Here is a 27,433-nt window from a genome sequence, read left to right as displayed (position 1 = left end):
CTAACAAAAGCCTCCCAAAACTACCAAAGCGACAGGTGTAGCGGTGTAGGTTTCACGTTCTAGTTAGAACTTAGAAAAGTCGGTGTGACTTGTGAGTTAACCTGAGATTCTGAAATCGACCAACCAAAAACCGATGGCCGTTGGGGTTGCAACTCATCAACTAACTTTTTCTACATTATATTATTTTACGATGTTATTTTTATTAACAAATAATCGTTTTAAAAATGACTTTACTTTTAGACAAATCCCAAAAAGGCAAAAATGTAGTCTCATAGTGGGTAAATTATAAAAATGTCCATGAATATAAAATCATACATTAATTTTTTATTAGGTAAAATTAGGAAGCTCTAATTGTAACTTTACTAATAGTATCAAAACAACTTAATAGCAGTCGTTAAGGCACTGTATAGACGTTAGAAATGTTGTCATCAAGACCACCATTATTTTTTTCTATTGCACAATTTGAAATACCACAGTTGCTGCCTAAGCTAAGAGAATTGAAATGAGAAATGTTAAATACACTATTTTATTGGGTTAATGTGACAGTACCCATCAGTTATTGAATTTATTTTTTTAACAATGACTAATGGACGCTGTCACATGAGTACTCCTACATTGTTCAATTGAAATTTATTTATCAGTGGTGACTCCTACATACTCTTATTATATGGGAGAGGATCCATATACGATAATTTTAAATTTTGAACGTGAAATAAATACTATATATTTTATTTGAAATGCAGAGAATCCCATTGCTTATGAGTTGATTTCTAAGGAGCTAGTGATCCATAAATGAAGCATTTGAGTCCTTTTAACACCTTCACGTGAAATTTCATATGGCACCCACGTACACTTGCAGGAAGCAGGGCTGCATTCATGGCTTATAATCGCTTATTAGTTTGACATTACTTCAAACATGGAAACCTAGCTATGCCGTCCTGTCCTGGCGCTTATCAGATTCATACATTCTGTCTTCTTTTTTGGTGCATTAACGTTGTTTTGTAGGAGCCATGAATGCCGGGGAGGAGCTCAACCAGAAGCAAAAGAAGAGAAATCCACAGAAGTGGAATAACAGAATTAGCTTTTCAGCTAGCTTGCCTGATGACGTTTATGGTGTTTTTGCAGGTAGTATCTGCGCAGTTAAGTACTCTGCAGATCCATTTACAGATATGAGGGAATCGATTTTAGAGATGATTCAGGATGTGGGTGTTTGTGATTGGAATGATATGGAAGAGTTAGTTTACTGCTACATTGCTCTCAACTCATCAGAGTTTCATGGGGTTATTAAAGATGCATTCCTCAGTCTATGTTGTTCTTTTGAAACAAATGTGCTAAATTGAATATCTGTGCTTGTTTTTTCATATGTTTGAAGTGACTTCTGATCAGTTCATATGAAAAATTCTTCTTTACCTTTCTGATTCCCCCTTTTCCTTCTCCCCTCCATATCACAAAGAAGATTTGGGCATAATTTACATTTGTACCTCTCCAAAAACAATAAAAAGTGGCACTTTGCAGTCAAGATTGGAGACAGCAAGTCAAGGTTGTGTAAAAAATGAAGCATGAATATCTACTGTCTTGATATGGTTTGCATTTGGAATAAACCCTATTGACATTTCTATTCATTTGGAAATATTTAATTGATCATATGTTGTTAAGTTGAAGAAACAAAAGGAATACTTGTGAGTTGGTAAGAATTGAGCCATGGGCCGGGTCAAATTTGTGCAGTGATGATTTTGATTGGGCAGAAAATGTTGGCATCCTTGCACTGGTCTTGACAAAGCACTCTAATTTGACGAGGCACAGCTCACTGAATTGACTAGTTCTAGCATGCAGCCACCCTTGACTGCACAACTGCAGATTCTTCATGAGTAGTTGAAGCAACTACTTCAGCTGCATCATTTTTGGTCTGAAACAGTCTTTCCATCTCCTTTTTTTTGCCGTACAAAAAGGAGTACAACCCAACAATAATCATAATCATGCCTAGCAAACTGCAATACCAATTCAAACAAAGTGATCGATCAGGTAGGATGCATTCTAAGAAATTTGGTTATTAGCGACCAAATTTTTAGCAACGACTATAAGTAATGACTTTTGGGTCGTCGCTAAGGTTACATAGCTTGCTCATGCTAAAGGAAAAAGACCCATACGTTCCAAGTCTGATATCTACACCAAGTATGAGAGCTTCTGATAAGGCCACAAAAACCAGTGCCAGAGGGTTGAACATTGGGGGATAAGTGGGGCCTCGGATTGTAATTACCCACACAATCAAGCAGAAAGTTGCAGCCGTGGCTAGTGTTCCCTATATAAATAGAGTTCATTAGACAGAAGGACTCATATATATGCTTGCATCAAAGACATGACTCCTTCACACAAATTCATTTGCAGGTTTTACCGAGTAAAATATGGTAACTAGTTGCAGATTCCACCCTAACCTCCATGCAGCCTTGCGTCTATCAAAGCATAAACCTATTGCCAATGATTGCATTGATGCTATGACACATGTTAACATTGTTGCCCAGTATTTTGATGGGAAAACTTTAACCAACTTAACCTATTTACAAAAAAACATATACACATATGAGAAAATTAAAAGGAAAAGTTAATCTCTTCTAAACTCAAACATTAATCACCAAAATGAGCGCCAATAGAAGTATTACAGATTTTACTGGCACGACAGTTTACGTGACACCCACTTCCATAAAATCTGTAATCTTCGAGCATTTTTCATCACTAGAATATATGATAATTAAATTGTAGTGGGATGCATACTTGAACTATGTACCAGGTAGCGTAGGAGAAGCAACTGCCAACCAGCATGAAAGTGCCTCGACCCCAATGGGGCTTAGATGTCTTCAAAACAGCATTGGGGTGAAGGCCATGATGATTGAGATGGAAAGCTTTTCCTTTATACAGACTAGTGGTCAGTGCTCCTGCTACGCAAAAAATTGCACCCAGTACCTTTAATTTGCCTGCCAATGAGCACAGCCCCAGTTTCTCTACACTAGAAACCATTAAGAAATTAAACAAAAACTTAGTTAAATATTGCTTTTGATTAAAGACAGTGAAATTAAGTCCATTTTTTTTTTAATTATATATACCCTGTGATTGCAGAGAAGAGAAAGGTAACTATTGGAATTAAGTTGAGGAAGTTGGTAGCATATGTAGCTGTTGTGTCTCGGAGACCAAAATAGAACAATCCCATGGCCACTGATATCCTGTAATTTTTGAAGAATTAAGGGCAAAAAAAAAAAAAAAAACTCATGAAGTCAGGATCATTTTCTCAATTGAAAGTAGTCAGTATCTCTAGTACAGTTGGTACAGTATCCAATAAAAAATTAGAAACGAGCCAAAAAAAAAAAAAAAAACAGATTCAATAATTTTCTTGGCCCACCGACTAAGAAAAAGGCCAAAAAAAATAAAAGAAAAAAAGAAAGGGCAATTTTTGCAATAAATTAAAAGATTTCGTCTGGAGCGGCAGTAAAAGGTTTCGTCTGGGTTGTAAGTTGATAGACCAGGCCATGAGTTAGTAGTTGGACTGGGCCATGCATATGAAAAAGATTAAATTTGTGTATGCCTTGAGCTTCAAATACTCAGCCCACAGGCACTAGCGGCCTTTGAAATGTAGGATGGCTTTCTCACAGTTTTCGTCCACCATTAACTAAGTCAAATATTTTATGGTAAAAATAATAATAATAATAAAAAATTTAGAGAAATGTTAGGAGTACTAACTCTTTTATTAACTGAGATATCTAGTTAGTTATATTGGAAGGGTATTTTTGTCCTCCAAAAGTGAAAAGACAAAAATACCCCTCCAATATAACTAACTGGATATATTTGAAACGAGTAATTCTAGGTGGCCTACTTGTGCCCTATTTGTGTCCCATTAAGAATGATGTGGCTATTAAAATCACCATTTGATCAAATTTTAATAATGATCAATCATAAGTCCAATGGTGATTTTAATAGTCTGATCATTCTTAGTAGGATACAAGTAAGACAAAAGTAAGCCACCTAGAATTACTCTATTTGAACTGAAGAAAATCATGTTAACACAGTTCAAATGAACGAGATGATCATATTCCTACTAAACTGATGCGTAGCTCATTCATTAGTACTCGTTACATTTCTCTTAATTAATTATTTTGTTTTTCTCTAATGAATGAGTTACACATCAGTTTAGTAAACCCCTCTTAATAAAATAGTTAGTATCCCTAACGTTTTTCAAAAATTTAAGAGATAAATTTAATTGTTTAGTAGTTGATCTGAAAAGTACCATATGGACTAATAGTTAATTTATAAGAAATTTATAATAACAACTATAATACCCTAACAACACTCAAAAAAAAAAAAAAATAATAATAATAATAATAAAAGCTTCTTGCCATGTTTAAAAATCAACTGAAAATTGTGGAGAAAAAGTATTTAACTGGTTAGAATATAGAACATCTTCATAAATTTAATGAGCATAAAAAGGAAGCATTGCTGTACTCCCTTCAAATTTGTCTGCACTTGCTATATTCTTGTATGTATTCTGTGTTCATTCATTGCATAGTCCGTTCTTCAATAACCCATCAGTTAAAGTAATTATCAACCGGCCAGCTTTTTGATAATATCGTGTTCTAATTAACAACTATCACTGCTACGTAGACTGCCTCCGAATATAATGCCCAACTCCACTACTGATTAGATGTTGTTAGGCACAGATAAAACATGTTCTATGGCCAAAATCAATCTCATAAAGGATCAAAAATGGCTCTCTATCATTTTTTTTTGTATGTTAAAGTATTGATTAAGTGATTAAATTTATCTCTTCTTATAAATTTAAGCTTTTAAAATAACTAGTAGTTTAACATGGTTATGTGATCGAACTTTGATTCCGTCAATTATTCTATTTAAATTAAATATTTCACGTGTTTAACTTCACCTATTAAAAGGGAGTTTGAACTTACACGAAAAAGAGAATATTAAAATATTGATTAAATTTACCTATTCTTATAAGATAAAGTTTTTGGGACAATTAGTGTAAATCCACCGATTGTAGTTTAATATATAAATCCACCGGCCTTTGGCTTACCCGGTTAATGCGCTAAGAAAGAGCCAGCACCAAACTGACAAGCTTAGCTTCTTCGCGTAACCCCTGCAACCACGCCGCCAGGCCACCATTCAAAAAAGCGCAAAAATGGACGCAGAGATGGATCACAATTCACACAATACAATATTATCAGCGTACCTTTCGAAGTAGAAAGCAAAAGGGGCGACGCAAATGGCAGCAACGGCGTGCCGGTAAGCCATGAGAGCAAAAATGAAGGTCCCCTCAGAGAGTATCACCCTGGAGAGCAGTTGCTGACCGGTTGCGAAAATCTGCACCATTAGCATGCTCATCACTACCTGGGACCACGCAAACCATTTCCTCGCCATACCCATCGCCATCGATCGATCTCTACGCGTTTGTTTGTTTGTCTGTGTTGATAGAATAATTAAATGGACTGAAAAAGATGCCGGGAAACGGTTCTCTAAGTCAGTTGGGCGAGAGTTTGAAGTTTGTATCAGATTCCCCAGAAGATCTTTTAAAACCAAAAAAAAAAAAAAAAGAGAAAAATTTAAAGGTAATAAATGCAGGTGGGCATTGGAAAATCCGAAGGGTTGGAGATGGATGTCAGGAGACTCTCTGTGTCACTCACTCACTCACTCGCTGCCATCCTCCATATCTTTGCTTATCCTTTCCGCTGCTCCATCCTCTTTATATAATTTTTTGCTTGTTCGCCTCTGCTTGCTAGCCCACCCCTGCTTTTTACCCACTTTGCCCTTTTAACTAGACTCCTCATTGCTTTTCTAATTCTGTTGAGCCGCTTTAAATCCTGCAATTTCAAAATACAGTTAATAAAAAGTTATGAATTTTAAAATTAAGATAGTATTTTTTTGAGTCGTGATTTTTAAAATCACTAATATATCAAAATTGAATGACGATCATCTTAAATTTAATGGTCATTTTAAAAGCAGCATCACATTGGTCTGTTTGTTAAAGAATTTTGATCCGATACTGTAGCAAAAATTGATTGATGAAAAAATAAGAATATTTGGTATGAGAAAATGAAAAAAGTATATATATATTTTGTAGTGATTTTTTAATAATTTTTTAAAAAATTTAAATAGTAATAAAAAAAATAATTGATGTAATTTAAAAAGTAAAAATATTGTAAAAAAATAAAAAAGTGAGATGAATAATATCGAATCAAAATCGTTTAACAAACAAAGCTTAGTACTCCTTATAATAATATTATTTTAAAACCTGTTTTTCTTATAATTTAAATATGAATAGGAGGAAAGGGGCAAGTGTGAAAAGTAGGCATTATATATACGGCGTAAAGAAAGGCCATGTACTTGTGATGTCTCCCTTATTTGGCTGAGATGTCAATTATGTTATGTGAAAAGAATAATTGAGCAAAAAAGAAACTCTTAACAAACGCTCTTCTTGCCAAATCATACTACTTGAACTTGTCACGTACGTGCATGAATCACTCAGCCAAGAGATAATTAATCCATCTGGCCAGGTCAGATGGCAATTCCAAAATCAAACCAAATCCAGGTTTTTGAAATTTGTGCAAAAAAGGAACACCCCCTAAACAGGCACTTAGTCCATAATGTTGACGTTAAAGTTTCAACTAACTCTTGGACCAATAATTGTAAAAACAAAAATTACTTAAATTGTTTAGCATTCAATATTATTTTAACAAAATACTCAAAACATTCAATATTGTGGGTTAAATGTGATGTAGAAATGTAATATATTACATTACTTTTTTAGATAATTACTTTTTCCCCATCAACTACAACGCATTATTATTTTACCTCATGAACTGACAACCCTACTGCTTGACCCTATCAAACTATCATTTTGTGCTCAAAACTCCCATTCCGTCAGTCAAAGATGTTAAACTCAGACGGTCAACCTATCATTGCACCCCACGTATCATCTTAAAATTTTCTATTTTACTTTTGCCCATAGTAGGGTTGTCAGTTCATGAGAGTAAAATGATAATGCGTTGAAGTTGATAGGGAAAAAAGGTGAGATAGAAAATTTCAAGATGACATGTGGGGCACACATGATGGGTTGACTGTTTGAGTTAATGCCTTTGACAGATGGAAATGGGGTTTTGGGCACAAAATAGTAATTTGATAGGGTCAGACAGTAAAGTTTTCAGTTCATTGGGGCAAAGTGATAATACTTTGTAATTGATGGGGGGAAAATGTAATTATCCCTTATTTTTTATTTTTTTTGTAAAAAAAGTCACAAAGATTGCGGAAGTTCCATCTAATGGGCGTCCAATTGTCAACTAAGCCGACCGGGTTGGGCCCATGAAAAACAAACATCTACAAAAGCAGGCCCATCCTCAGCCATTTTAGGGCTCTAATAAATTCCCTTTGGGGTTTTAGGGTTTTGCGTACACATAGTCACATATACACCGGTCACCGCTATATATAAGACCTTAATCTTGCTAGGGCTTTTGGTTGCTCCCATTTTTCTCAGAGCCGCTTCAGAGAGAAAGAGAGAGAGACAGCGAGAAGATGAAGACCATTCTCTCCTCAGAGACCATGGATATCCCCGACGGTGTGAACATCAAGGTCCACGCCAAGATCGTTGAGGTGGAAGGCCCCCGTGGCAAGCTCACCCGGAACTTCAAGCACCTGCAGCTTGATTTTCAGCTCATAACTGACGAGGAAACCGGCAAGCGCAAGCTCAAGGTCGAGGCCTGGTTCGGATCTAGGAAGACATCGGCTGCGATCCGCACTGCTCTCAGCCACGTCGAGAACCTTATCACCGGTGTCACCAAGGGCTACCGCTACAAGATGAGGTTCGTGTACGCCCACTTTCCCATCAACGCCAGCATCACAAACGGGAACAAGGCCATCGAGATCCGTAACTTTCTTGGTGAAAAGAAGGTACCCTTTTGGCTATTTTCAATTCGGTTTGCTCTGTTTCGTGGTTTTGGCATGTGGGTGGTTTGGATCATGAAGATTTATGTTAATTTCTGTTTGTTTGTGTTCTGGGACTTCTTTAAATACGAATTGTTGCTTGATTTGTGGGGATTGGTTACAGTATTTGAATGGGTTTTTCATGTTTTTGGTTGATGTGAAATGTAGATCGCATTTGTAATGGTTACTCATAGTTTTCCTGCTTCATAACAGTGTTTTTGGTGTTCGGCTTCATAGTCCTTTTTAGTTTTGGTGTTTATTTACTTTTGTTTCTCGTCTAATGTTGATAGCTGTTTGATGTGTGAAATCGATAGCTGGTTGGGTTTGAAATGAACAGTTTATTTAGTATATCTGGTTGATAGGTGGAAGTACTATTTGGGTTTCTTTACTCTTGAGGATCCGTTAAATTGTGTAATTGAATGAATAAAATTGGAAACGGATGTGGATATTTGCAGTAATCATCCGTGGCTTACATTTGATTTTGTTTCAAAGACAAATATGTTTATGGTCGTAAATCTGTTGATGCTCACAAAAGGTGAAAGGAATGTGTGGTTATGTTGATTTTTTGGAATTTTCAATTTTAGTTGGTATCTGTGGAGTACTTACTGGGGAGGATACTCAGAGACTCTGTTTTTGGGCCAAATTTATGTTCAGTCCCTTCTGTTGGTCCACTCTCTGAATGTGAATACCCATTTAGTATTATATGCTTTAGAGAGTTGGAAGCATGCTTGTCTTGGATTATTATGCAATGTTTGCTTCTTTAGTTTAGTTTTTTCTGTTGTCGGAGTTGGGTGGTTAACATTGTGTTCATTTTTATTCCCGTGTTGTTTTTTCAGGTTCTTGGTCTTTTTTAGAAAAAAAAAAAACTGTGAGCCTTGTAACACCCAAGGAATTTATTAGGATGTCTAAGAATACTGTGGTATAAATATTGAGTTTAAGTTAGATCAAATATATTCAGAAAATATATTTGATGTCTAAATTAATATTGTTATCTTATTAAACTAATCCATTTTTATTTTAAGTCTAATTATTTAAATCTTGAATGACAAATCATTCATAACGCAAAGCAGACTCTAGTTCAAACCAACTACTTCTCAAATTGAACCAAGAAAATTAATTTAGACATCAAATATATTTTCTGAATATATTTGATCTAACTTAAACTCAATATTTATAACCACAATATTCTTAGTCATCCTAATAAATACCTTGGGTGTTACAAGCCTTCTTTGTGATGACCAATAACTAATTTGTAATACGTGAGGGATAAACTGGCATTGCATGTTCTACTTGTTATAGCTAAATGTCTCTAATCTACAATTGAGTGAAGAAAGTGCAGTGTTGCGTTTGGGTATAAAATCATAAATGCGTTCTCTGAACAGGTTTTATACTTGCTTTATGCAAGTCTCGATGCATGAATTCTTGCACCTAAAATACAAGTGAGGAAGAGAGGGGGCGGGGGAGATATTGATTCTGTCTCAAGTAATAGTTAACTTTATAAATATAGCATGAAAGAGGTTCATTCTCTTTTTTTAACGAGTTACGCGTAAAAGGAAAGGTTGATGAATTAGTATTTGCGGTGTATCTATGGGTTAAGTTCTGGATCATGTATATTAAATTTCAACTTAGTCAACCTTCCAGTGATGGACATTGATTAACTTTGTATTTGTTGGTTGCATCAGGTAAGAAAGGTGGACATGCTTGATGGGGTTTCCATTCTCCGTTCTGAAAAGGTGAAGGATGAGCTAGTATTAGATGGGAATGACGTTGAACTCGTTTCTAGGTCTGCTGCCTTGATAAACCAGGTCTCTCTCTCTCTCTCTCTCTCTCTCTCTCACACACACACACACACACACATTTACAGTCAATTCTATATTATGTCACTTGCACGTGCTGACCTGTTATCTTTTTCTGGTTTACAGAAATGCCATGTGAAAAACAAAGATATCCGGAAGTTCCTTGATGGTATCTATGTGAGTGAGAGAGGAACCATCCTTGGTAATGAGGAGTGATGGTGAAACAGGAATATTTATCTTAGATTTTGCGTTACTTCCCTTATGGCATTTTCTTGTTATGAACAACTTTATGAACAATTTCATGGGCATGTTTGGAATTGGATCTACAATTTTGTATTGTGGTTTTTTTTTTGGTTTCAAAATTATCTTCGTGGGTTACAGTTTCGTATGCAACTTTTATATCTGCCTATATTTGCTATAAAATGGGTGTTTTTGTTTTGTCCTTGTGATTCTCCGAAGTTTGATATATTGGAGTTAATTTGTGTTGAATGGCTATACTGTGGTTTATGCTGGATCCAGCCACTTCTAGAGCGGCCGTAAGCGAATGTATATGCCTTATAAATCTAGTCTGCACTACTGAAATTATTAATTCTGTTTTCGCAAAGTTTCCTTATCAAATTTTCACGTTTTGATTTTTATCCCAAGTTTTGACTGCGATTTTCATATTTTGTGCCTGTTATCACAGCCAGTGGGAAACCATGAGTTGTGAAATATTTTTGAAATTGATTTTGGAGAAATCTCACAACTTTGAAGAAAAAAAATATGAACTCTTACCGTTTCACCTGAAATGTTTTTCTTATTCATATGGTGAATTGTTGGCAAAATTTTATCGGAAGTCGGAAATAGTTATGTTTATTTGGATATTTCGATATGGACGGGCTAATATGGACAAAAGTGAGGAATTTATGCCTGGTCTAGACTATTTTATTGGAAGGTTATCTTGGTATTACATGTTGGAAATTGTGTGGCTAAGACTAATTTGGAGCTAGTGATTGAACTCGCTCTCTCTATTGTGTGCTTAATCAGACACAAATTTTCTTGAGCCCTTTACTTGGATTGATTGCAATGCAAATATGCAATAATGAGAGGAAGAATTCTTGATTTGATTTGATGTCCCTGCGGTTTCGTTTGTGTTACTTAATCATGGTAACGTCGTAATCGGTGCCACAACAGAGCCAACTTGGGGGGCCCGAGGAAGACGACATAGCACCTACCTTTTGTGTACCCCACGGACCATTTAATCATACCCAACTAGAACTTTTTCTGTGAGGACAGACCATATACTTCCTCTTCATCTGTCAACTTCTAAATTTTAATTATTTTTTGACATGTCGGACTTTGTTGTTTTCTCGTATACGCACAGACAAGAGTCCATGATTCATGATCACCACTATCCTTTAACATAGGGGCTCTTATTTAGCCACGTACGTAATCTTTTGGTAGCGTTCACGCTGCTATAATACCCACACCGGCATATCTTTCTTCTACAAAATTATTGAAATCTACCTTTTTATTCAGAAATGGCTTTCTGCCATACCCCCTGGTTGATACGCTTATTGTGTATTCTCCTGGCTTTGAGAGAAGAGTTCTCTGTTTTTGTTGGTTCAACAAGTGACAAGAGGCTTGGTGGACCTATAATCAATGTAACAAAGCATCTGTCTTTCCCGGATTTCAGCTTCAATAACAATCCCAGAATTGTCGATGATGTTAAGCTCCTAGGCAGTGCCAAGTTGTCAAATGAAAAGGGTGCTCTCCAAATCCCTGATGAAGCGCAAGCAATTGATATCCGACATCGAGCAGGCCGAGCCCTCTACTCCTCCCCCATCCGCCTCCATGACCCGCACACCGAAACCCCAGCTTCCTTCGAAACAACCTTTGCTTTTCAGTTGAACAATGCTACCCACCTGAGTTCTAATGGCAGCGAATATGGCGGTAGTGGCCTTACCTTCATCATCGTCCCTGACGAGTTCACTGTCGGACGGTCCGGGCCATGGCTCGCCATGCTTAACGACGCTTGCGAGGACAACTACAAAGCAGTGGCTGTTGAGTTTGATACACATCAAAGTCCCGGATTCAAAGACCCGAATGACAACCATGTGGGAATCAACTTGGGCAGCATCATTTCCACCAGAACATTCAATGCCTCCGATGTTGGTGTAGTCCTTAAGGATGGTCTGGTTCATAGAGCTTGGATCACCTACGATGGTCCACGCCGTTGGATGGACATTCGTTTAGGATCAGGCGACGATGATTACCCAACAAAATCCATCTTCTCCGAGTCACTTGATCTCTCGCCGTTTCTGAAAGAATACATGTTTGTAGGCTTCTCAGCTTCCACAGGCAACTTGACCCAAATCCACAACGTATTGTCATGGAACTTCACGTCCACAAGCCAAGCTTTTCTCCGCATGCCTTCGACGGAAACATGTGAGAATAAGATCCTCGAAGATATGGAAATCACCAAGAAGGCTCGTGCTGAACCGCCAAGCAGCTTCTTGATTTTTGTGGCTGTGGTGGCGTTGGCTCTGGTGGTTCTGCTCGCTTTGTTCCTTAACGGTAAGCGCAGACATGATAAATCAAACAGTATTGTTGTTTTGCCGGACTTAAAACAACGGCCAACACCTCCTAATAAACCTCGCCGTTTCACCATTTCTGAGATTTCCTCTGCAACCAGGTGTTTTAGTGAGTTAGAAATACTGGGTAGTGACTCGAGAGCCGTTTATTATAGAGGAAAGCTTTCCAATAGCTGCCAAGTAGCTGTGAAGCGGTTCTCCGCCCAGTTTCTGAACTCGCAGGGGTTCGATAGGCGGCGACTGCTGAAGGAAATCGGTGCTATGAGCCGGGTTCGTCACCCAAATTTGTTGCCTATCAGAGGCTGGTGTCAAGATAACCGCGAAGTCATGGTTGTGTATGACTTCTTCACCAATGGAAGCCTCGACAAATGGCTATTTGGTGTCGGTGTTCTTCCATGGAGTCGGCGATTCAAGGTTGTGAAAGATGTGGCCGACGCCCTTTGTTTCTTACACTCCAAGCAACTACCCCACAAGAATATGAAAACGACCAGCGTCTTTCTCGATCTTAGTTTCCGAGCAGCCATAGGCGATTTCGGCTTCGTGCTCTCCGGGACTGACTCAAGACAATTCGAATCAGCCGTGAGTGAAAAGGTCGACGTGTTCGAATTCGGGGTCTTTGTGTTGGAAGTGATTGCCGGAAGGAAGAGGCTGGACGCCGAGGTGGATCAGAAAGAGAGGGATTTGCTGGATTTTGCTTGGAGGATGCATGAGGTTGATGAGAAGTTGAAGGTGGTGGATGGAAGAATGGGCTCGGCGCTCAACCTGAAGCAAGCAATTCGGGTTTTGGAAATTGGGTTGCTTTGCACAGTAAACGAGACCAAAGGCAGGCCATGTATGGAGGAGGTGGTGGAGTTTCTGAGCATGGAGGGACCGATTCCTGAGCTGCCACCGACAAGGCCTGTTTCTTTGTTCCCCTACAACAGCACCACCGGCCTTTGCACTGGCTATTCCTGTGCTTCTTTCAAGTGAACCCACATAAATAGCCATATTTGAAATAGCCAATTACAAAAGATGGGCATAGTTTGGATTGTGAATTCAATTAAGATGTTTATAAGATTTTGAAGATGATGTTGTATCATAGGTTTGAAATTATGTTAATGGGTTTTTATTTTTATTTATAGATCATTCCGAAACACTGTTAAAATTCTGATTCATGCAAATGTCAATATAAGTATTGGTTTGAAACGAGGTGGATTTCCTTACATATAATACATCAAAACGAGGTCCAAGTCAGCTTTGCTGCTAAACCTATCTATCTTGCCTGAAAGTTGGTGTGGATTTGTTGTCAAAATGGGTTGGCCACAGCAAGAATGTAGAGACGGCTAGGAAGAGTGCTGGGCCACAAAAAAGGTTTACTTTTTTGTTTTTTTTTTTTAAGATGAAATAAGAGTACAAATAAAATTGAAAAAAATCTTGTTACATGGGCGAATCATTTCCACCGTAGAGAGAAAGGTCTAGGGATGGAAGATGCTAACGTGAATGTTACCTGGTAATCGCAAAAGTTTACACTTGAGGCTAACTAAAAAGTAAGTATCCAACGAGATTTGAATTGCTTAAACACGTAAAATTCATATAAACTCTCTCACGTGAAGACTTCTTTATTGCCATGCATTTAAACAAAGGTCCTATTATACGAGAACGCGTAGGCTAATTCCATTTTCTTTTCTTCATTGTTATTTGCGTCTTGCAAAACAAGCCAAATAGACAATTCAAAATGCATATTTATATTGAAATTTGTTTTTGTTTTAGTTTTGTTTAGTTTAGTTTTTTGTTTTATGCAAGACAAACCAAAAGTGAATTTGGGCCTGAAATTCAAGTACAAAACTCAGCCCGGCCCGGCCCAACCCGTGCACACTTATTCGGCTGCTTAACTGCTTCAGTCTTCAGACAAAACCCAAATAGCAGAAGGCAGTTAGAGCAGCTTGCTGCTTGGGTTTGCAGAGAGAGCCAGACAAGTCTAAAGAGAGAGAAACTCGAGCAGAAAGTCATAACAAGGTTTTGCTAGGGCTTTACATTTCCAGAAGAAGAAAAACCCAAGAACCCAGAAAACCCAGAGAATGAATATGTGGAAAGCCAATTCACTGAGATCCCTTAGATACCTCCGCCAATCCGCCATTAACAACACCACTGCCTCCAGACCTTTCTCTGCTTCTTCTGCACCTTTGTTTCTCAAACAAACCAATCTTTCTTCTCCAAAAGGGTTTCCAATTTCCCAATCCCCTTTCTCCTCCGCAATCCCAGTCCGCTTTCTTCGCACTGGTCGGGACCCAGGCATCAGGTAACACATATACATACATACATGCGCGTATACGTATATAGTTGTGTATGTGTTTGTTGGATTCTTTGGGTTTTTTGTTCAATTGGGTGATGATTTTTGGTGCGTTTTGATGTGAGGAAGCTATGAGATTACGCCGCCGGTGAATTGGGGGGTTCGGATAGTGCCGGAGAAGAAGGCGTATGTGATTGAGAGGTTCGGCAAGTACGTGAAGACTCTGCCTTCGGGGATCCATTTCTTGATTCCGTTCGTCGATAGGATTGCCTACGTGCATTCCTTGAAGGAAGAGGCCATTCCCATTCCGGACCAGTCCGCTATCACTAAGGACAATGTCAACATTTTGATCGATGGGGTGCTCTACATCAAGGTACTCTTGTTGAGATTTTATCAACTGGGTCTTTGTCGTTTTGGTGTTTTGGATAATAGTTTTCTTGGTTTAATCTTCTAGTGTTGGAATGTTTATTTGGATCTGTATTGTTTGGTTTGTTAGTTATTGGGTTGCTTAGTTCGAATCTATTGGATTGACCTGGATTTGTGTCCTTTGCTTCGTTGGTTAATTGTTTTCTCGGCTCAAATGCGTTTGCTGCAGATTGTGGACCCCCAGCTGGCCTCTTATGGTGTTGAGAATCCCATATTTGCGGTGATTCAGCTTGCGCAAACAACAATGCGTAGTGAGCTTGGTAAGATCACTCTGGACAAGACGTTTGAGGAAAGAGACACGCTTAATGAAAAGATAGTGGTTAGTTTGATTTGCTCAAGTGTTTTTTTAATAGTCTAATTGTGAAGAATCCGACATGTATTTGCTTTGTATTTAGAACATACATTTCTCCTTGAGTTTTCTCTTACAGTTTTTATGGTTGATTCAAATAGAATCAAACATGTAAGGCGTATCACTGATACGAATCAAAAACACTATATACAGCAATGCATCCTATTAATGCCCCTAACCAACCTAAGGACAAATGGGATTTTGGATCTCATAACTAATATATTCTATTTGGAAACAATAAGGGGGAAGGAAAGGTGGGGAGCAAGTATTTCATCTCATCCCTAGTTTCATGACTTTACTTTTTGTAAATAAAAAATGTTTTTAATAGTTTATTTCATTTAATAAATTGATACATGAATGATGTAAAGAAATTCCGTTGACATTCTTCCTTAACCTTTTCTTCTCCACTCCTTTTGGGTTCTGCGAAATTTCTTTTGTGGCTGGGAAGGGGGTGGGAGTTGATGGAGCAAATACGTGTATTTTGTTCTAACTTAATACTTTTTTGATGTTAAACAAAACACCATTAGTTACATCAATAACACTGTATGGTAGAAATATTGTTGAAGATGATGCCAAGACAATATCGTTGAAGATTAAGCAAATCTAAATAGGCTTACTTGCAAAAAATATGTTTTATTTTTAATAATCCTGATCAAGTTCAAATTATCTTCTAAACATTCCAACCCTCTTTCCATTCTAAAAAAATTTAAGTTCCTTATTTGAGTGGTCTTTGGGCCTTTGATACTCTAATACAGAATATTGCCAATGAACAACACTGAAGGTCATGTGGATCAACAAAATCATAGGTAGGATTGGGATCCTACTAGATCCCATAATTCAAATGGGAATCTTATTGATCCTCAACATAGAAGATTTTAAATGTGGATTGCATCATTTTGAGTTTCTGGATTTGTAAAATTTTAAGATATAAATTGGAATTTTAACAACCATGGATATGCCTGGTCTTTATTAAGTCAGACATTGTTTTGACTTAAGGTCTGATTTTTTGTGCCTATGTGAGTTGCAGTCAGATTATTAGGATATGTATATTTTTTGGTACTAGCAGGAAATCATCAAAATTTGAAATGGATAGGATTAAATATGAAATCTAGAAGAAGTGGTTCAACAATATGATTGTTTCCCCTTCAGTTTTCTTATCACTTTGTATTTAGAGGTTGCAGTACTTTCTAATCTGTTTCATCAATCACAAATCTAATTGGGTTCTCTGGAGTTTCAACATTTTCTTATATTTCGTAAAATAATTTAGAGAATGAGTAAAAGCTCTTTGTAATGGCATCACTAATGCAGGAGTCAATCAATGTGGCTGCAAAAGACTGGGGCCTGCAATGCCTTCGTTATGAAATAAGTAAGTCACTTTTGGCTTTTGTCCTTGTATCAGAATATTTGGTAATGTTCCCGTGGACTCTTGTAAACACTTTCCTTGCCTTCCTTCTTTAGGGGACATATCTCCTCCCCGTGGAGTGAGGGTAGCTATGGAGATGCAAGCAGAAGCGGAACGCAAAAAGAGAGCTCAAGTTCTTGAGTCTGAAGGTAATGAAGTCTGTTCAATATGTCAAGTTTTTCCATGTGGTTATATAATTTGCGTGACCTTTAGGGGCGTACTGACGATTTGTGGCCTTCTTGTTTATCTGTGAAATTGATTTAGCATAGCACCTTTGTCTGGTAGCCTTATCAAGTCCTGGAAATTAATGGTCCTTTACAATTTACAGGAGAAAGACAGGCCAACATCAATATTGCTGATGGGAAGAAGAGTTCCGTAATCTTACAATCTGAAGCTGCAAAGATGGATCAAATTAACAGAGCGCAAGGTTATTTATCATTTCAGTATATTTTAATGCCAATGATATGAAAGTGTCAGTTTTTTTTTTTTTTTTTTTTTTAAATCCTAATAATGTTAGTGCTGATATCTCCATAACAAGATCTACTATTTCATATGAGTATATACTTTTAGTGTGGGACCATGATAGAATTCTGAATTAAGACAAGTTTTGGTTTATATTAGAATGTTTCTGTTGTCAGAGGTTGTCAGGAGTTAGTGAAGTATGGCATTGTCAAAGGTAAGTTACATGTGGATTGCAACAAGTGTCCTTGAAGAGCCTTGTTCATGTTCTCCTGTATGGCTTGTCATGATCAACTTGTGAGCTCTTTTTATTGACCTGTCCACTAACCTAATATAGCCAACACAAATTAAAGGGGCACGTGGATTATCTCAATGTTGATGCTCCTTTACTATGATAGATAAGTCGCTTTTCTCAGACATCTATAAACAGTACTTCTTCATCAGGTGAAGCTGAAGCCATCCTTGCTAGAGCAAAAGCAACAGCTGAAGGAATCGCCATGGTGTCACAGACCCTCAAGGAAAATGGAGGAGTAGAGGTGAGATCCTTCAATACTCTTGAGTGCACCTTCAGTATTCTAGACATTATACATTGTGCATGTCTTTGTTCCATATAGAGGAAGCAGAATTTATAGATGTTTGGGAGTCCAAAATGGTGGTGCCCATTCCATTTGAGTTTGTATGTCATCTGGTTTCCACTCTTAGGTGCTACTTCTGACAATGTGGGTATGGTAGGTTTGCACTTAGTTGTAGTCCAGTTGGTTACAATGCTTCATTTTGAATGTTTTAAATGTCAGAGCAATCAATACATTGCACTGTTTGACCCCGTGAATGCATGATAGAGCTCTACAACTAGAAATCTCACACGTTTGGCTCATTGTGGTTTGGAAGGCATGCTATTAGCACTTCGTTTCAGTGCACCTTTGCAATTTATAACCTTTTCATTTCAGGGCTTGTTTAGGCTTTGTTGACAAGTCTAAACATATCAAGGAAATCCTATATTTTTCGCTTTGCCCCTCATATGGAATATGCATCTGCATTCATTCTTCATAAAGCTGTACCTGTACCAGATGGACCAAATATGTAGTTTTCTGAATGAATGCTGCAAGCTATGAGCTGTCTACCTTGGTCTCGATGATGCTAGGATGTGCAAGAAATGATGTATGGTTGTTATTATAATGAGGTTCTACATGCTACTTCCACTAAAAAACTTGAATATTGAGTTTAAAGGTGTACCCTCAAAAAATTGAATAAACGTTTGAATGGGCTGACTCTAGTTGAGCATAGACATGATTCATAAACAAAAGTGATGTTGTGTGGTGGTGCATAGCATTTGTACATTTACATGAAAATACATATTATTAGAAACATGAAAATATGTATTTACTAAGATTGTGTTTGGGAACTACTATTATGGTGTGGTTTGCAGGCGGCGAGTTTGAGAATTGCTGAGCAATATATTCAAGCCTTTAGTAATATTGCCAAGGAGGTAAAGAACAGACCTGTATATCGTTGTATGCAAAGTATATCTGTTGGTGCTCAATTGTTTTCACTAAACTCACTCTCTCTCTCTCTGCGTTCCTTTTTTCATCAGGGCACAACAATGTTGCTTCCTAGTTCGGCTGCCAATCCTGCCAGCATGATGGCTCAAGCACTCACTATTTACAAAAGCCTGATTGGCAATGGTACCGGTGATGGGTCTCATGCAACCTCTTCCCCTGCGTTAATGTTAGATGTAAAGGGCGATTCTTCGTCAGGAGAAACCGGGGTTGAGAGCCTCACTACTGCTAAAACAGCTGACAAAGGTCATCTTGGCAACAGCAAGCCAGGATTTTCACTTCAGAGCCCCAATGAAGGATTATAGAGTTGATCCTACCAAACTTATTCTGGAATTAAATCAAATTGTACTACACTGTGTTTTGTCAGTTTTGTGGTTCTCGCTCTAATTCTACTTGTAAGTTTCTCCATGATTGGAAGAGAGGAAAGCTGGTGATAATAGCAGCAGACTGATTTTAGGATGCTTATTCTTTTGGCAGAGCACTTGTCCACGTAGTATGGGCAGTTATAGGATGTTGTTTTCTTACCGGCAAAGTTAGACAAAGGAATCGAAAAAATTTCAGTCATTTTGCATTATATTCTATTGGTTTAGTTGTGAACATCTACGCTGATTTATTTTAGTTTACTTGCATATACTTTTTGTTTGATCTTTTATGTGCCATGTGACCTAAAATTATTAACAATTTATTACCAAAATTGCTAAATTGTTAGCAATTTGGGCAGTAATTATGAAAAAGCCTTCATGAAAATCACTTGTCCAAATACATTTTGGCCTATGCAGTCACTTAACCAGATAGGACCGGGTTGGCGGGTCTCGTATGACCATTTTAAAATAGCTGGAGATTCCAATTGGGTTTAGGTTGTACAGGTACAGACTATTTGAGGCTGGCTTAGGTGATCTCCAATCAGTTCATAACTTCATGCGTGTGTACCTGCGTAAGATTGTTTATTGATTTCAACAGTGGAATTTTTCTGTCTATCAACAGGACTGGGTTGACTCGGTCCATATTGTTTCATTGATTTCCCTGCGATGTCCCCGCTTTGCGAAGAAATTCTGGGATCTATTTTTTGGGTCTACAAACTCTCTCACTCGAGGATGCAAAGGCAAAAAATAAAAACTTAGCGATCATTGAACTGACAACGAACGTCTGATATTAACTCGAACCAAATTCTTCCATTTGCCAGATTTTCTCATAAAAAAATCACCCGGGCCTTCCACCAAAGTTCATCCCATTCAAATTCCGTTCTTTTTTTTTTTTTTTTGATAAGTAATCCCATTCAAATTCTTAAGGAGATTACAATCAGACTTCAGCATTTCTAATGAATGCAAAACTCGTTTAGCTGGAAGTAGATGAATGAGCAGACTCCAAAGTTCAATCAAACTCATGGAGGAGGGGGGTTTAATATAGATACATGTCCCAAGAAAGACAAATTACAAACGTCACAATAAATAGGATATCAACAGAGTAGGCAATTGTTTAGATCTAGTCGTATTCGTATGACTAAAACTGCAGATCTAAATATATATATATATATATAAACAAGGTTAACTTTCATGATCTCCACCTTAAAGTAAAATATTGAATGGACAAGAGACAATGCACATCCAACTTACTGCACCAAACGTACACCACAATTCACAAAGGAAGAGACGATGCATTCAAGCTCAAGCTAAATTCTGATTCAGTACAAATGTTTAGACAAGTTCATATTGCATTATATATCTTCTACTTACGATGCAAAGTATTTCAAGCTGGATTATTTTCTTTCTTCAAATTTTGACTACAAAATTGATAGCTTGTTCTTTTCTCCTCATTCATATCCCTTCTCCAGCTAGAGGGCAATTACCCTCATGAACAAACACAACAACTCATATGATAAACAGAGGACGGAGGATCAGGTGGCAGGCGCATGAAATGTATTGATCTATAAATAATAGTTTCAAAGAACATACTATACTAGAAATGTGTATAAAAATGCATAAACAAAATCTGAAAGTCGACACACACACACAATTATACTATGAAGAGCATCATCCTAGAAGGAGCTAAGAAGATACGGGGTGAATTATCTAGAATTCTTCACCATACAGAAAAGAAAAACGTAATGATAACTCCAATAACTCGTACAAATTGAACAAGAATGAAAAACAAAATCAAACCCACAACACAAACACAAAGAAAAGAATGGAAGCTTATACATATAACAAAAAGAATAGGAGGAAAATACAATCCCTATCCGTATATATTCGTCTCTTACGTACACAAGAAAGAAATGCACTGCCGCTCTCTCTCACACACGCACCCAAATTCTCAGAAAAAAATCTTAAACAAAAAAAATAAAAAAACTGACCAATCAATCAATGATATGAACCCCAGAGAATTCCCAAGCCCATCAGAGAAGCCCAAACAAGACGGAGAAGCCGAGCACGATGAGCCAGACGATGTGGACAAGAAGGAGGGCCTGGCCCGAGACAGGGCCCTGCTCGCCACTGCCATTGCCGACCTCGCAGTGACCCATCTTGGCGACCGTGGTGCCGGAGCAGGCGGCGTCGGGACAGCCACACCAGTAGGTCATGCCGTCGGTGCCGCAGACCGGGTTGGGCCGGAAACAGTTCACGGGGCAGGACGCGGGCTTGGTCTGGATGCAGTCATCGTAGTTTTTTTCTAAGGATCCAACAACCGAGGCTATGTAGTCTGATCGGACGGTGGGGATGGTGCTAACGGCGAAGATTATGGCGATGGTGATGATGATGAGGAAAGAGCATGTTGGTTTGGGGAATTGGGGGCTCATGGTGGTTGCCTATTCGCAAAGGCGAGAACTTTTAGAAATCGCCCAGACGCTTAGGCTTTGAAAGAAAATTCCCAATTCGTACCCTTATTGAAGCAATTAGGGCTTGGGAATTGGGGAAGGAAGCACGGAAGAAGGAATTCGGCAAGAAAGGGGATTTTGATTTTGTGAGGAAAGAATCTCGGTCGTCCAAAGAAGGAAAGGTGTTCTTTCCGTCACACGCTTGGCATCTTTCTTTCGTTAACCGCTGTACAGTTGGGCTTTTATTTTTTATTTTTTATTTTTTTGTGTGTATTGCAGTATTGGTTGAGGTTTGTTTGCTTTCTTCACCAACTTTGTTTGAAAAAATAAGAGCTCTTTTGCAAAGTGATGAGAGGAAAGTCCTTTGGAGACCCACTGAGAACCCAAACAGCCTACCAACCCAATAAAAAAGAAGGTGGGCCATGAGTATTGAGGCCTCATTAAGCCCAAACCCAATCCAAGACCATCACTCAATTGGGCTTGTCTTGTTAGGCAATAAGCCGCAATACAACAAAAAGATACTGGGTTTCGGAAGCGTCCGCATGCATGAGTTACAGGACCGGAATTACTCCATTTTGTCCGAAATCCGACCGGTAACCGTCGGGTGAGCCGAACCCAGACCGATTTGGGAATCTCGTCGAATTGATTTGTTTTAGGTAATGTAATATGACCACTTTTTGTTTTATGTATTTTGGATATTAATTTCAGTTAATTTCTATTGGATTGATGTGAATTGAAGGAAATTGGAGATTAGGGTTTTGGATAGTCCTATTGTGAATTTGAGGTTCTGATTTACACGTTTTAATGTTCAATGAATTGTTAGATGAAGCTGCTAACTCACAACATGCTCTCCTCGAACATCAAAGGCGCGGCCAATGGCTTCCCTCTCCGCATTGAGGTGGAGAAGGCAACAGAGAAGCAAGTGGAGTTAAACGCCGGCTTCCTCCGAAACGTGTTCCCCATGATCGAGTGGAAGGCCCTCGTAGATGCTGCCCAGCTCCCTGAGGTGGCCGACTCGTCCATGCTCGACTCCGACAACTTCTTGAACAAGTTCCACCATGCCCTTCTGGAGCTCCACCTTGAGAAGGACGCGCTCGTTTGTCCCGAGACCGCTCGGCGCTTCCCGGTCAGTCAAGGAATTCCCAATATGCTGCTTCTTGAAGACGAGGTCTGAATCTGATAAGGTTACTTAATTAAGAGACTTTTGTTTCCTCTTCGTGGTTGTTTTCTGATACGGCTTTTGGCTACACAGACATGATATCCTATATAAGGGGCATCAAAACCATGTCTACTTGTGACTTTATTTGATCACAAAGATAATAGGAATGGTAGTAATAATAACAGTAATATATAAAATCACAATGTATATCTCTTGCAGATTCAGAACAGTTGCGATTACATGCATACAACCGAAATTGATATCCAGAATGTGAAATACCCTACCTATAGTTTTTACCATGCAGATGAGCATCATCTTGATCATTAGAAAATTACCTGATTAGCAATTTCCCTATCAATATCTTCTTTCTACAATGTCTCATGGTCAGGAGCTGTCTAATCTTCTGCTTATGGTTTTCAACCTGCTGTTGTAATTTTTGAAAGATATCTTGAGGAAGCAATTCTACTTGATTAGCAATTTTCCCATCGATATCTTCTTCCTACCATGCCTCATGGCCTGGATCTGTCTAATCTTCTGCTTATGGTCTAATTTTGTATATGGTTTTCAACTTGCTGTTGAAATGTTTGAGAGATATCTCGAGGAAGCAATTCTTCTTGATTGGCAATTTCCATGTCGATATCTTCTTTCTACCATGCCTCATGGTCAGAATCTTTTTAATTCTCAGCTTATGGCTTTTTCAACCTGCTGTTGAAATTTTTAAAAGATCTCTCGAGGAAGCAATTATACTTGATTAGCAATTTTCCTGCCGATATCTTCTTTCTACCATGCCTCATGGTCAGGATCTGTCTAATTTCTCTGCTTATGGTTTTCAACTTGCTGTTGAATTTAGGGCGAACAATCTCTCGAGGAAGAAATTATACTTGATTAGCAATTTCCCCGTTCATATCTTCTTTCTACCATGCCTCATGGTCAGGATCTCTCTAATTCTCTGCTTATAGTCTAATTCTACGTGTAATTCTTTCTACCATGCCTCATGGTTTTCAATATTCCCTCAAATTGTTCATCAAATTTAACAAACCAAGAATGGTCAAATTTGGGTGTCTGGAATAACATGAATTTTAAACCAGGCTTCAATATAATCAAAGTAGTAAAGGGAATATCAATATTGGAGAGTTTTCTAAGCTTGGAAGGGTGGTCACCCCAATCTTTTTCATAAATAATTTTATCAAAATAGACACTATGATAAAGAAGCTTTAGTACCAGTCTGCAACAAAATATTGGTATAATAGGAGAGATCTTTCAAAAGATGTTTAGAAGCCCAATGAAAGCGAGGAGGGAAATAGGAAAGTGCTAATTGGGATGGGTCCTTAATAGAAGCACAATTAATCTCAACAAAAAAATAGGTGTTGGAAATGGGGAACACGAACATAGGCGGATGCTTGCTCGTGTTTAATAAATGGGGTTCTGGGCATCAGTTTCAACAATTTCAAAGGCATTAGTTTCAACAATTTCAAAGGCATTATCAATGGAAATACCTAAACAGGATAGAGTTTTAATCTCCTTGACTAATGAAGTATGAATATCAGTCCAAGGAGGAGGATTACTTTGCAACCTAGGGTTTGCAATATTTCCTCAGATCTTTGTAGAAGTCAGCAATGTAATTTAATGACCCGAAAAATCTCTGGAGTTGAGTTTTATCAGTGATAACATCAGGAAATTTATCAGCAAATTGAATAACTCTATCAATGGGACGGACTTGTCCTTAAGAAAGCAGGCTTATACTGGCTATGGCTTATACTGGCTATGTCTTAAATTCATTACTATCCTATCCTATCAAAGATGGGCTCTTTGTTAATGTGTTTTCGTGAGTGTTTTATGTTTCCAGGTCTCACCGTCAAAATCGAGATTCTTTTGACTGCTGGCATAGTTATGAAAGTACTCATCTCGATCGCAGAACTGAGAGATATAGGCAGCTCCATCATTTGTGCCATATTGAAAACACACCACACCATGATTGTTGTTTAAGTCATTGGTGACAGGGTCAGACATGCAAAAAGGACCCAACTCATTTTGCATCTGCGAGTGTAACGGGGAGAGCAAGCTCCAATCTAGTGGCTCTGGTGGGACGTAGGACATATTCGAGTCTACCTCCACCTGCAAATCAACCTGATGTTAGAAACATGAACAAACGAGAGAGATAGTTACTTAACTGCGTTTGGAAGATACGAGTTTATTCTTTTGAGCAGGAATTCAGTGTCTTTCTCACCTCGCCCGCCGTTGCTTCGGCCACTGGATTTTTTGCGGTGTACTTAAACTTTTCTTCTTCTTCAGGAGAAGATTTGAGGAGTGAAGTTAAGGGGGTCAAAGGGTTGTAATCTAGTGGATTTTGCAGCATTTGTAGTTCTTCCTCCACTTGCAGATCAACCTGATAAAAGAAACATGAACGAACAAGATTAGTATTTAATTAATTTAACAACTTTTTCAATCTGAAACTCAATTCCTTTCTCACCTCAGTATCTATAACTTGTGCCACTTGATTCTCTGCAGCGGAAGCATTAAAATTGTTGTCACCACCCTCAACAGGTGCTCTAGTGTCAGATTTGGTTCTATCAGAATCTTCAGTATCAAAACACTCATCAATTGTTCGATAATCTTCAGCTTGCTCCGAAGCCACTGCTAGTTTCGACTTTGCTTCTTCAAGAGAAGATTTGGACGAGGTAGGAGATGAAACGGCAGATCCAGGTTTATTCAATTTTGGTCCTTTGACACTCTTTTTATGTTTATCGAATAAACGACAGAGGACAAAGGTGTTCTGCATAAAGTTAATCAACAGAGTGAATCCTTGTTAAGAAAACATGACAAAAGACGAGAGATAGAAAACCAACCTGACCGGGGTTTGTGCCGGGGGCTTTGTGGTACTCGTGCATTACCCAATCGGTCTTTTCGCCCGTTGGCATACGGCCTTTATAGAATACCAGAACCTTTTTCTTTCCGATCAAGCTTGCTTCAGACTTGATTTCCCGATCCTTACCGGTCACTTTCCAGTACCCAGCATTGGTTGCCCTGTTCAACCGATTCCCATTCTGATGCTTCAGGTCCTGTGGTGAGAAGAAGAACCACTCTAGATCCTTCGTCTTTATGCCGGATAAATCTACACTCAAAAGAAACCAAACCCGGCACTATTTTTTGAGAGCACATCATATATATATATATATATATATATATATATAGCCGAAGTACTCTCAATGGTGTTTTAATATTGCGACATGTGGTAAATTTTTTTTTTTAAAGGATAAACCAATTTTTTAAGAAATAATTTTCGAACCAATTTTTAAGAGTAAACCGATCATTAAATTATTTTAATTAAAGGCATTTAATTATATTTCAATAATTTTTCTTCTATGTGATTTCATTAATTTAAACATTTAATACACAATAAGTATTATTAATATCCAAATCAAATAAGGAAATAAATAATACAAATTAAATTATTATTTATTAATACTTTTAGTCACTCTAATATTTTTTTTTTTTTTTTTGAATCATCTGATTTCATTCCTCATAAAAGATAATTAGCCAAGAGCATAAAACTCTAAACAGCCAGAGCAGATTGCTCTAATAAGACAATATCATAAATACATCTAGGAATTTCACTCTAATATTTTTAATTCATTAGAGAAGACGATTTTTTTTTTTCTTTTCGACATGCACTTAATAATAAATAATTTATAAAATAAGAATTATTTTTTTCTAAATAATAAGCTATTGAAAAATAATTTGATTAATAATAGATTATCTACAAAATAATAAGGCCTACAAAATAAAGATCTCTCAATTATTTCGGAATTTTTTTTTTTTCTCTCTCAACTCTTCAAATATAACAACCTAAAATCTGAAGTAATTATTTTTCTTAATCTTCGATGTGTATGTTTTTTATTTGAGAAAAAACTACAACTTCAAGAATTAATTTTTTTTTTTTTTTTTTCAACAAGAATGACACAATCCTCTCAAAATAATTATAATTGAGAATTAACTGTATTTGTAGTTTTTTTTTTTTTTTTTCTTCAGTTTGATCTTTGATGAAAATTGTAACTTTTGAATTAAGATAATAAATTGTTTGAATTTTTAGTGGGCTAATGGAAGATTATAGTGTGTTTATTTGATTTTTGTGCAAACATTTTCCTACTTTTTCACCACAAAGTATTACAAAAGATGACAAACTTTTGCAGTGAAGTAAAAAAGAAAGGAAAATAAAAAGGAGTCTGGGTGTGTGATAGAAAGAAGAAGAAGAAGACTACCTGGCAAATCCCAGGGTTCCCATTTAAAGAAGTGGACTTCGGGAATAAAGTAAACTTGTTCATCATTCCCGTTGATCTTTGGCCTCAAGAAGCAGTTGATGAGCTCCTCCTCCGTCGGACTAAACCTGAACCCCGGTGGCAGATTCAAAGACAACACGCCCATCACGCGCGCACACAAACTCTCTTCTTCTTTTTTTTTTTTCTTTTTTTTTTTCTCAGTAAAACAAGGGATGAGGCGATGAGGGAATGAGGAGGTGTTTAGTTTAGTTGGTATGAGCAAAAGAGAGTGAGGAAGAAAGCAGAGAAAGCGCGATGGACAGACAGCAAGCAGTTGATCCCTCTTATTTATATGAAAAAATAAAAAAAAGTTGGTCCTACACTCCTATTATAACTTCTTAGAGA

The 27,433-nt window shown here is 37.7% G+C and overlaps 6 protein-coding genes and 1 pseudogene across 8 annotated transcripts; 4 read left to right on the top strand and 3 right to left on the bottom strand.

Annotated features, from left to right (window-relative positions):
- Nucleotides 1-1,727: 1,727 nt before the first annotated feature.
- On the bottom strand, nt 1,728-5,430 carry LOC132167499 (WAT1-related protein At5g64700-like). The gene is made up of 7 exons (XM_059578494.2): nt 5,231-5,430; nt 5,075-5,137; nt 3,099-3,215; nt 2,770-3,001; nt 2,393-2,551; nt 2,148-2,299; nt 1,728-1,988 (listed from the first exon to the last, which is right to left on the bottom strand). The coding sequence occupies exons 1-7, from the start codon at nt 5,428-5,430 to the stop codon at nt 1,823-1,825; spliced, it is 1,089 nt and encodes a 362-aa protein (XP_059434477.2). The 3' UTR covers nt 1,728-1,822.
- Nucleotides 5,431-7,483: 2,053 nt separating this feature from the next.
- On the top strand, nt 7,484-10,116 carry LOC132167564 (large ribosomal subunit protein uL6). The gene is made up of 3 exons (XM_059578576.2): nt 7,484-7,941; nt 9,657-9,779; nt 9,897-10,116. Exons 1-3 carry the CDS (start codon nt 7,567-7,569, stop codon nt 9,984-9,986), a joined length of 588 nt encoding a protein of 195 aa, XP_059434559.1. The 5' UTR covers nt 7,484-7,566; the 3' UTR covers nt 9,987-10,116.
- Nucleotides 10,117-11,147: 1,031 nt separating this feature from the next.
- LOC132167228 (L-type lectin-domain containing receptor kinase VIII.2) lies at nt 11,148-13,463 on the top strand. The gene has a single exon (XM_059578134.2). It carries the CDS (start codon nt 11,291-11,293, stop codon nt 13,310-13,312), a length of 2,022 nt encoding a protein of 673 aa, XP_059434117.2. The 5' UTR covers nt 11,148-11,290; the 3' UTR covers nt 13,313-13,463.
- A 782-nt stretch (nt 13,464-14,245) lies between these two features.
- LOC132167180 (uncharacterized) lies at nt 14,246-19,442 on the top strand. Its single transcript, XM_059578087.2, has 9 exons — nt 14,246-14,621; nt 14,742-14,985; nt 15,208-15,357; nt 16,696-16,753; nt 16,846-16,938; nt 17,118-17,216; nt 17,693-17,784; nt 18,675-18,734; nt 18,840-19,442. The coding sequence occupies exons 1-9, from the start codon at nt 14,401-14,403 to the stop codon at nt 19,107-19,109; spliced, it is 1,287 nt and encodes a 428-aa protein (XP_059434070.1). The 5' UTR covers nt 14,246-14,400; the 3' UTR covers nt 19,110-19,442.
- A 1,537-nt stretch (nt 19,443-20,979) lies between these two features.
- LOC132166973 (serine protease inhibitor, Kazal-type family protein) lies at nt 20,980-21,830 on the bottom strand. Its single transcript, XM_059577847.2, has one exon. It carries the CDS (start codon nt 21,593-21,595, stop codon nt 21,197-21,199), a length of 399 nt encoding a protein of 132 aa, XP_059433830.1. The 5' UTR covers nt 21,596-21,830; the 3' UTR covers nt 20,980-21,196.
- Nucleotides 21,831-22,173: 343 nt separating this feature from the next.
- LOC132167746 (multifunctional methyltransferase subunit TRM112 homolog B pseudogene) lies at nt 22,174-22,890 on the top strand (annotated as a pseudogene). The gene is made up of 2 exons (XR_015911337.1): nt 22,174-22,269; nt 22,437-22,890. The product of XR_015911337.1 is annotated as a multifunctional methyltransferase subunit TRM112 homolog B pseudogene (transcript).
- Nucleotides 22,891-22,945: 55 nt separating this feature from the next.
- Nucleotides 22,946-27,299, bottom strand: LOC132163436 (NAC domain-containing protein 62). 2 transcript variants are annotated; one of them, XM_088512860.1, is made up of 5 exons: nt 27,032-27,299; nt 25,619-25,884; nt 25,243-25,545; nt 25,000-25,158; nt 22,946-24,899 (listed from the first exon to the last, which is right to left on the bottom strand). In XM_088512860.1, exons 1-5 carry the CDS (start codon nt 27,192-27,194, stop codon nt 24,585-24,587), a joined length of 1,206 nt encoding a protein of 401 aa, XP_088368986.1. In that variant the 5' UTR covers nt 27,195-27,299; the 3' UTR covers nt 22,946-24,584. The 2 variants fall into 2 exon arrangements, with proteins under 2 accessions (XP_088368986.1, XP_059429711.2); XM_059573728.2 differs by having other exon boundaries at nt 22,946-24,887.
- Nucleotides 27,300-27,433: the final 134 nt, after the last annotated feature.

This window comes from Corylus avellana, chromosome 2, assembly GCF_965113065.1.
Source record: "Corylus avellana chromosome 2, dhCorAvel1.hap1.2, whole genome shotgun sequence".
Classification (NCBI taxonomy): domain Eukaryota; kingdom Viridiplantae; phylum Streptophyta; class Magnoliopsida; order Fagales; family Betulaceae; genus Corylus; species Corylus avellana.
The sequence above is the reverse complement of the archived record's forward strand: the minus strand, read 5'-3'. Positions and strand labels throughout refer to the sequence as shown.

Excerpts from the sequence above, each read along its gene's own strand:
- LOC132167499 (XM_059578494.2), bottom strand. The coding sequence starts at position 5,430 with ATGGCGATGGGTATGGCGAGGAAATGGTTTGCGTGGTCCCAGGTAGTG. Across the intron at positions 5,138-5,230 it reads TTTGCTTTCTACTTCGAAAG|GGGTTACGCGAAGAAGCTAA; the intron begins GTACGCTGATAA and ends GCGTGGTTGCAG. Across the intron at positions 3,216-5,074 it reads TTTCTTAGCGCATTAACCGG|GATATCAGTGGCCATGGGAT; the intron begins GTAAGCCAAAGG and ends CAAAAATTACAG.
- LOC132167564 (XM_059578576.2), top strand. The coding sequence starts at position 7,567 with ATGAAGACCATTCTCTCCTCAGAGACCATGGATATCCCCGACGGTGTG. Across the intron at positions 7,942-9,656 it reads ACTTTCTTGGTGAAAAGAAG|GTAAGAAAGGTGGACATGCT; the intron begins GTACCCTTTTGG and ends TGGTTGCATCAG. Across the intron at positions 9,780-9,896 it reads CTGCTGCCTTGATAAACCAG|AAATGCCATGTGAAAAACAA; the intron begins GTCTCTCTCTCT and ends TCTGGTTTACAG.
- LOC132167228 (XM_059578134.2), top strand. The coding sequence starts at position 11,291 with ATGGCTTTCTGCCATACCCCCTGGTTGATACGCTTATTGTGTATTCTC.
- LOC132167180 (XM_059578087.2), top strand. The coding sequence starts at position 14,401 with ATGAATATGTGGAAAGCCAATTCACTGAGATCCCTTAGATACCTCCGC. Across the intron at positions 14,986-15,207 it reads ATGGGGTGCTCTACATCAAG|ATTGTGGACCCCCAGCTGGC; the intron begins GTACTCTTGTTG and ends CGTTTGCTGCAG. Across the intron at positions 16,939-17,117 it reads TCAAGTTCTTGAGTCTGAAG|GAGAAAGACAGGCCAACATC; the intron begins GTAATGAAGTCT and ends TACAATTTACAG.
- LOC132166973 (XM_059577847.2), bottom strand. The coding sequence starts at position 21,595 with ATGAGCCCCCAATTCCCCAAACCAACATGCTCTTTCCTCATCATCATC.
- LOC132163436 (XM_088512860.1), bottom strand. The coding sequence starts at position 27,194 with ATGGGCGTGTTGTCTTTGAATCTGCCACCGGGGTTCAGGTTTAGTCCG. Across the intron at positions 25,885-27,031 it reads GGAACCCTGGGATTTGCCAG|ATTTATCCGGCATAAAGACG; the intron begins GTAGTCTTCTTC and ends TTTTGAGTGTAG. Across the intron at positions 24,900-24,999 it reads CCGAAGCAACGGCGGGCGAG|GTTGATTTGCAGGTGGAGGT; the intron begins GTGAGAAAGACA and ends TTCTAACATCAG.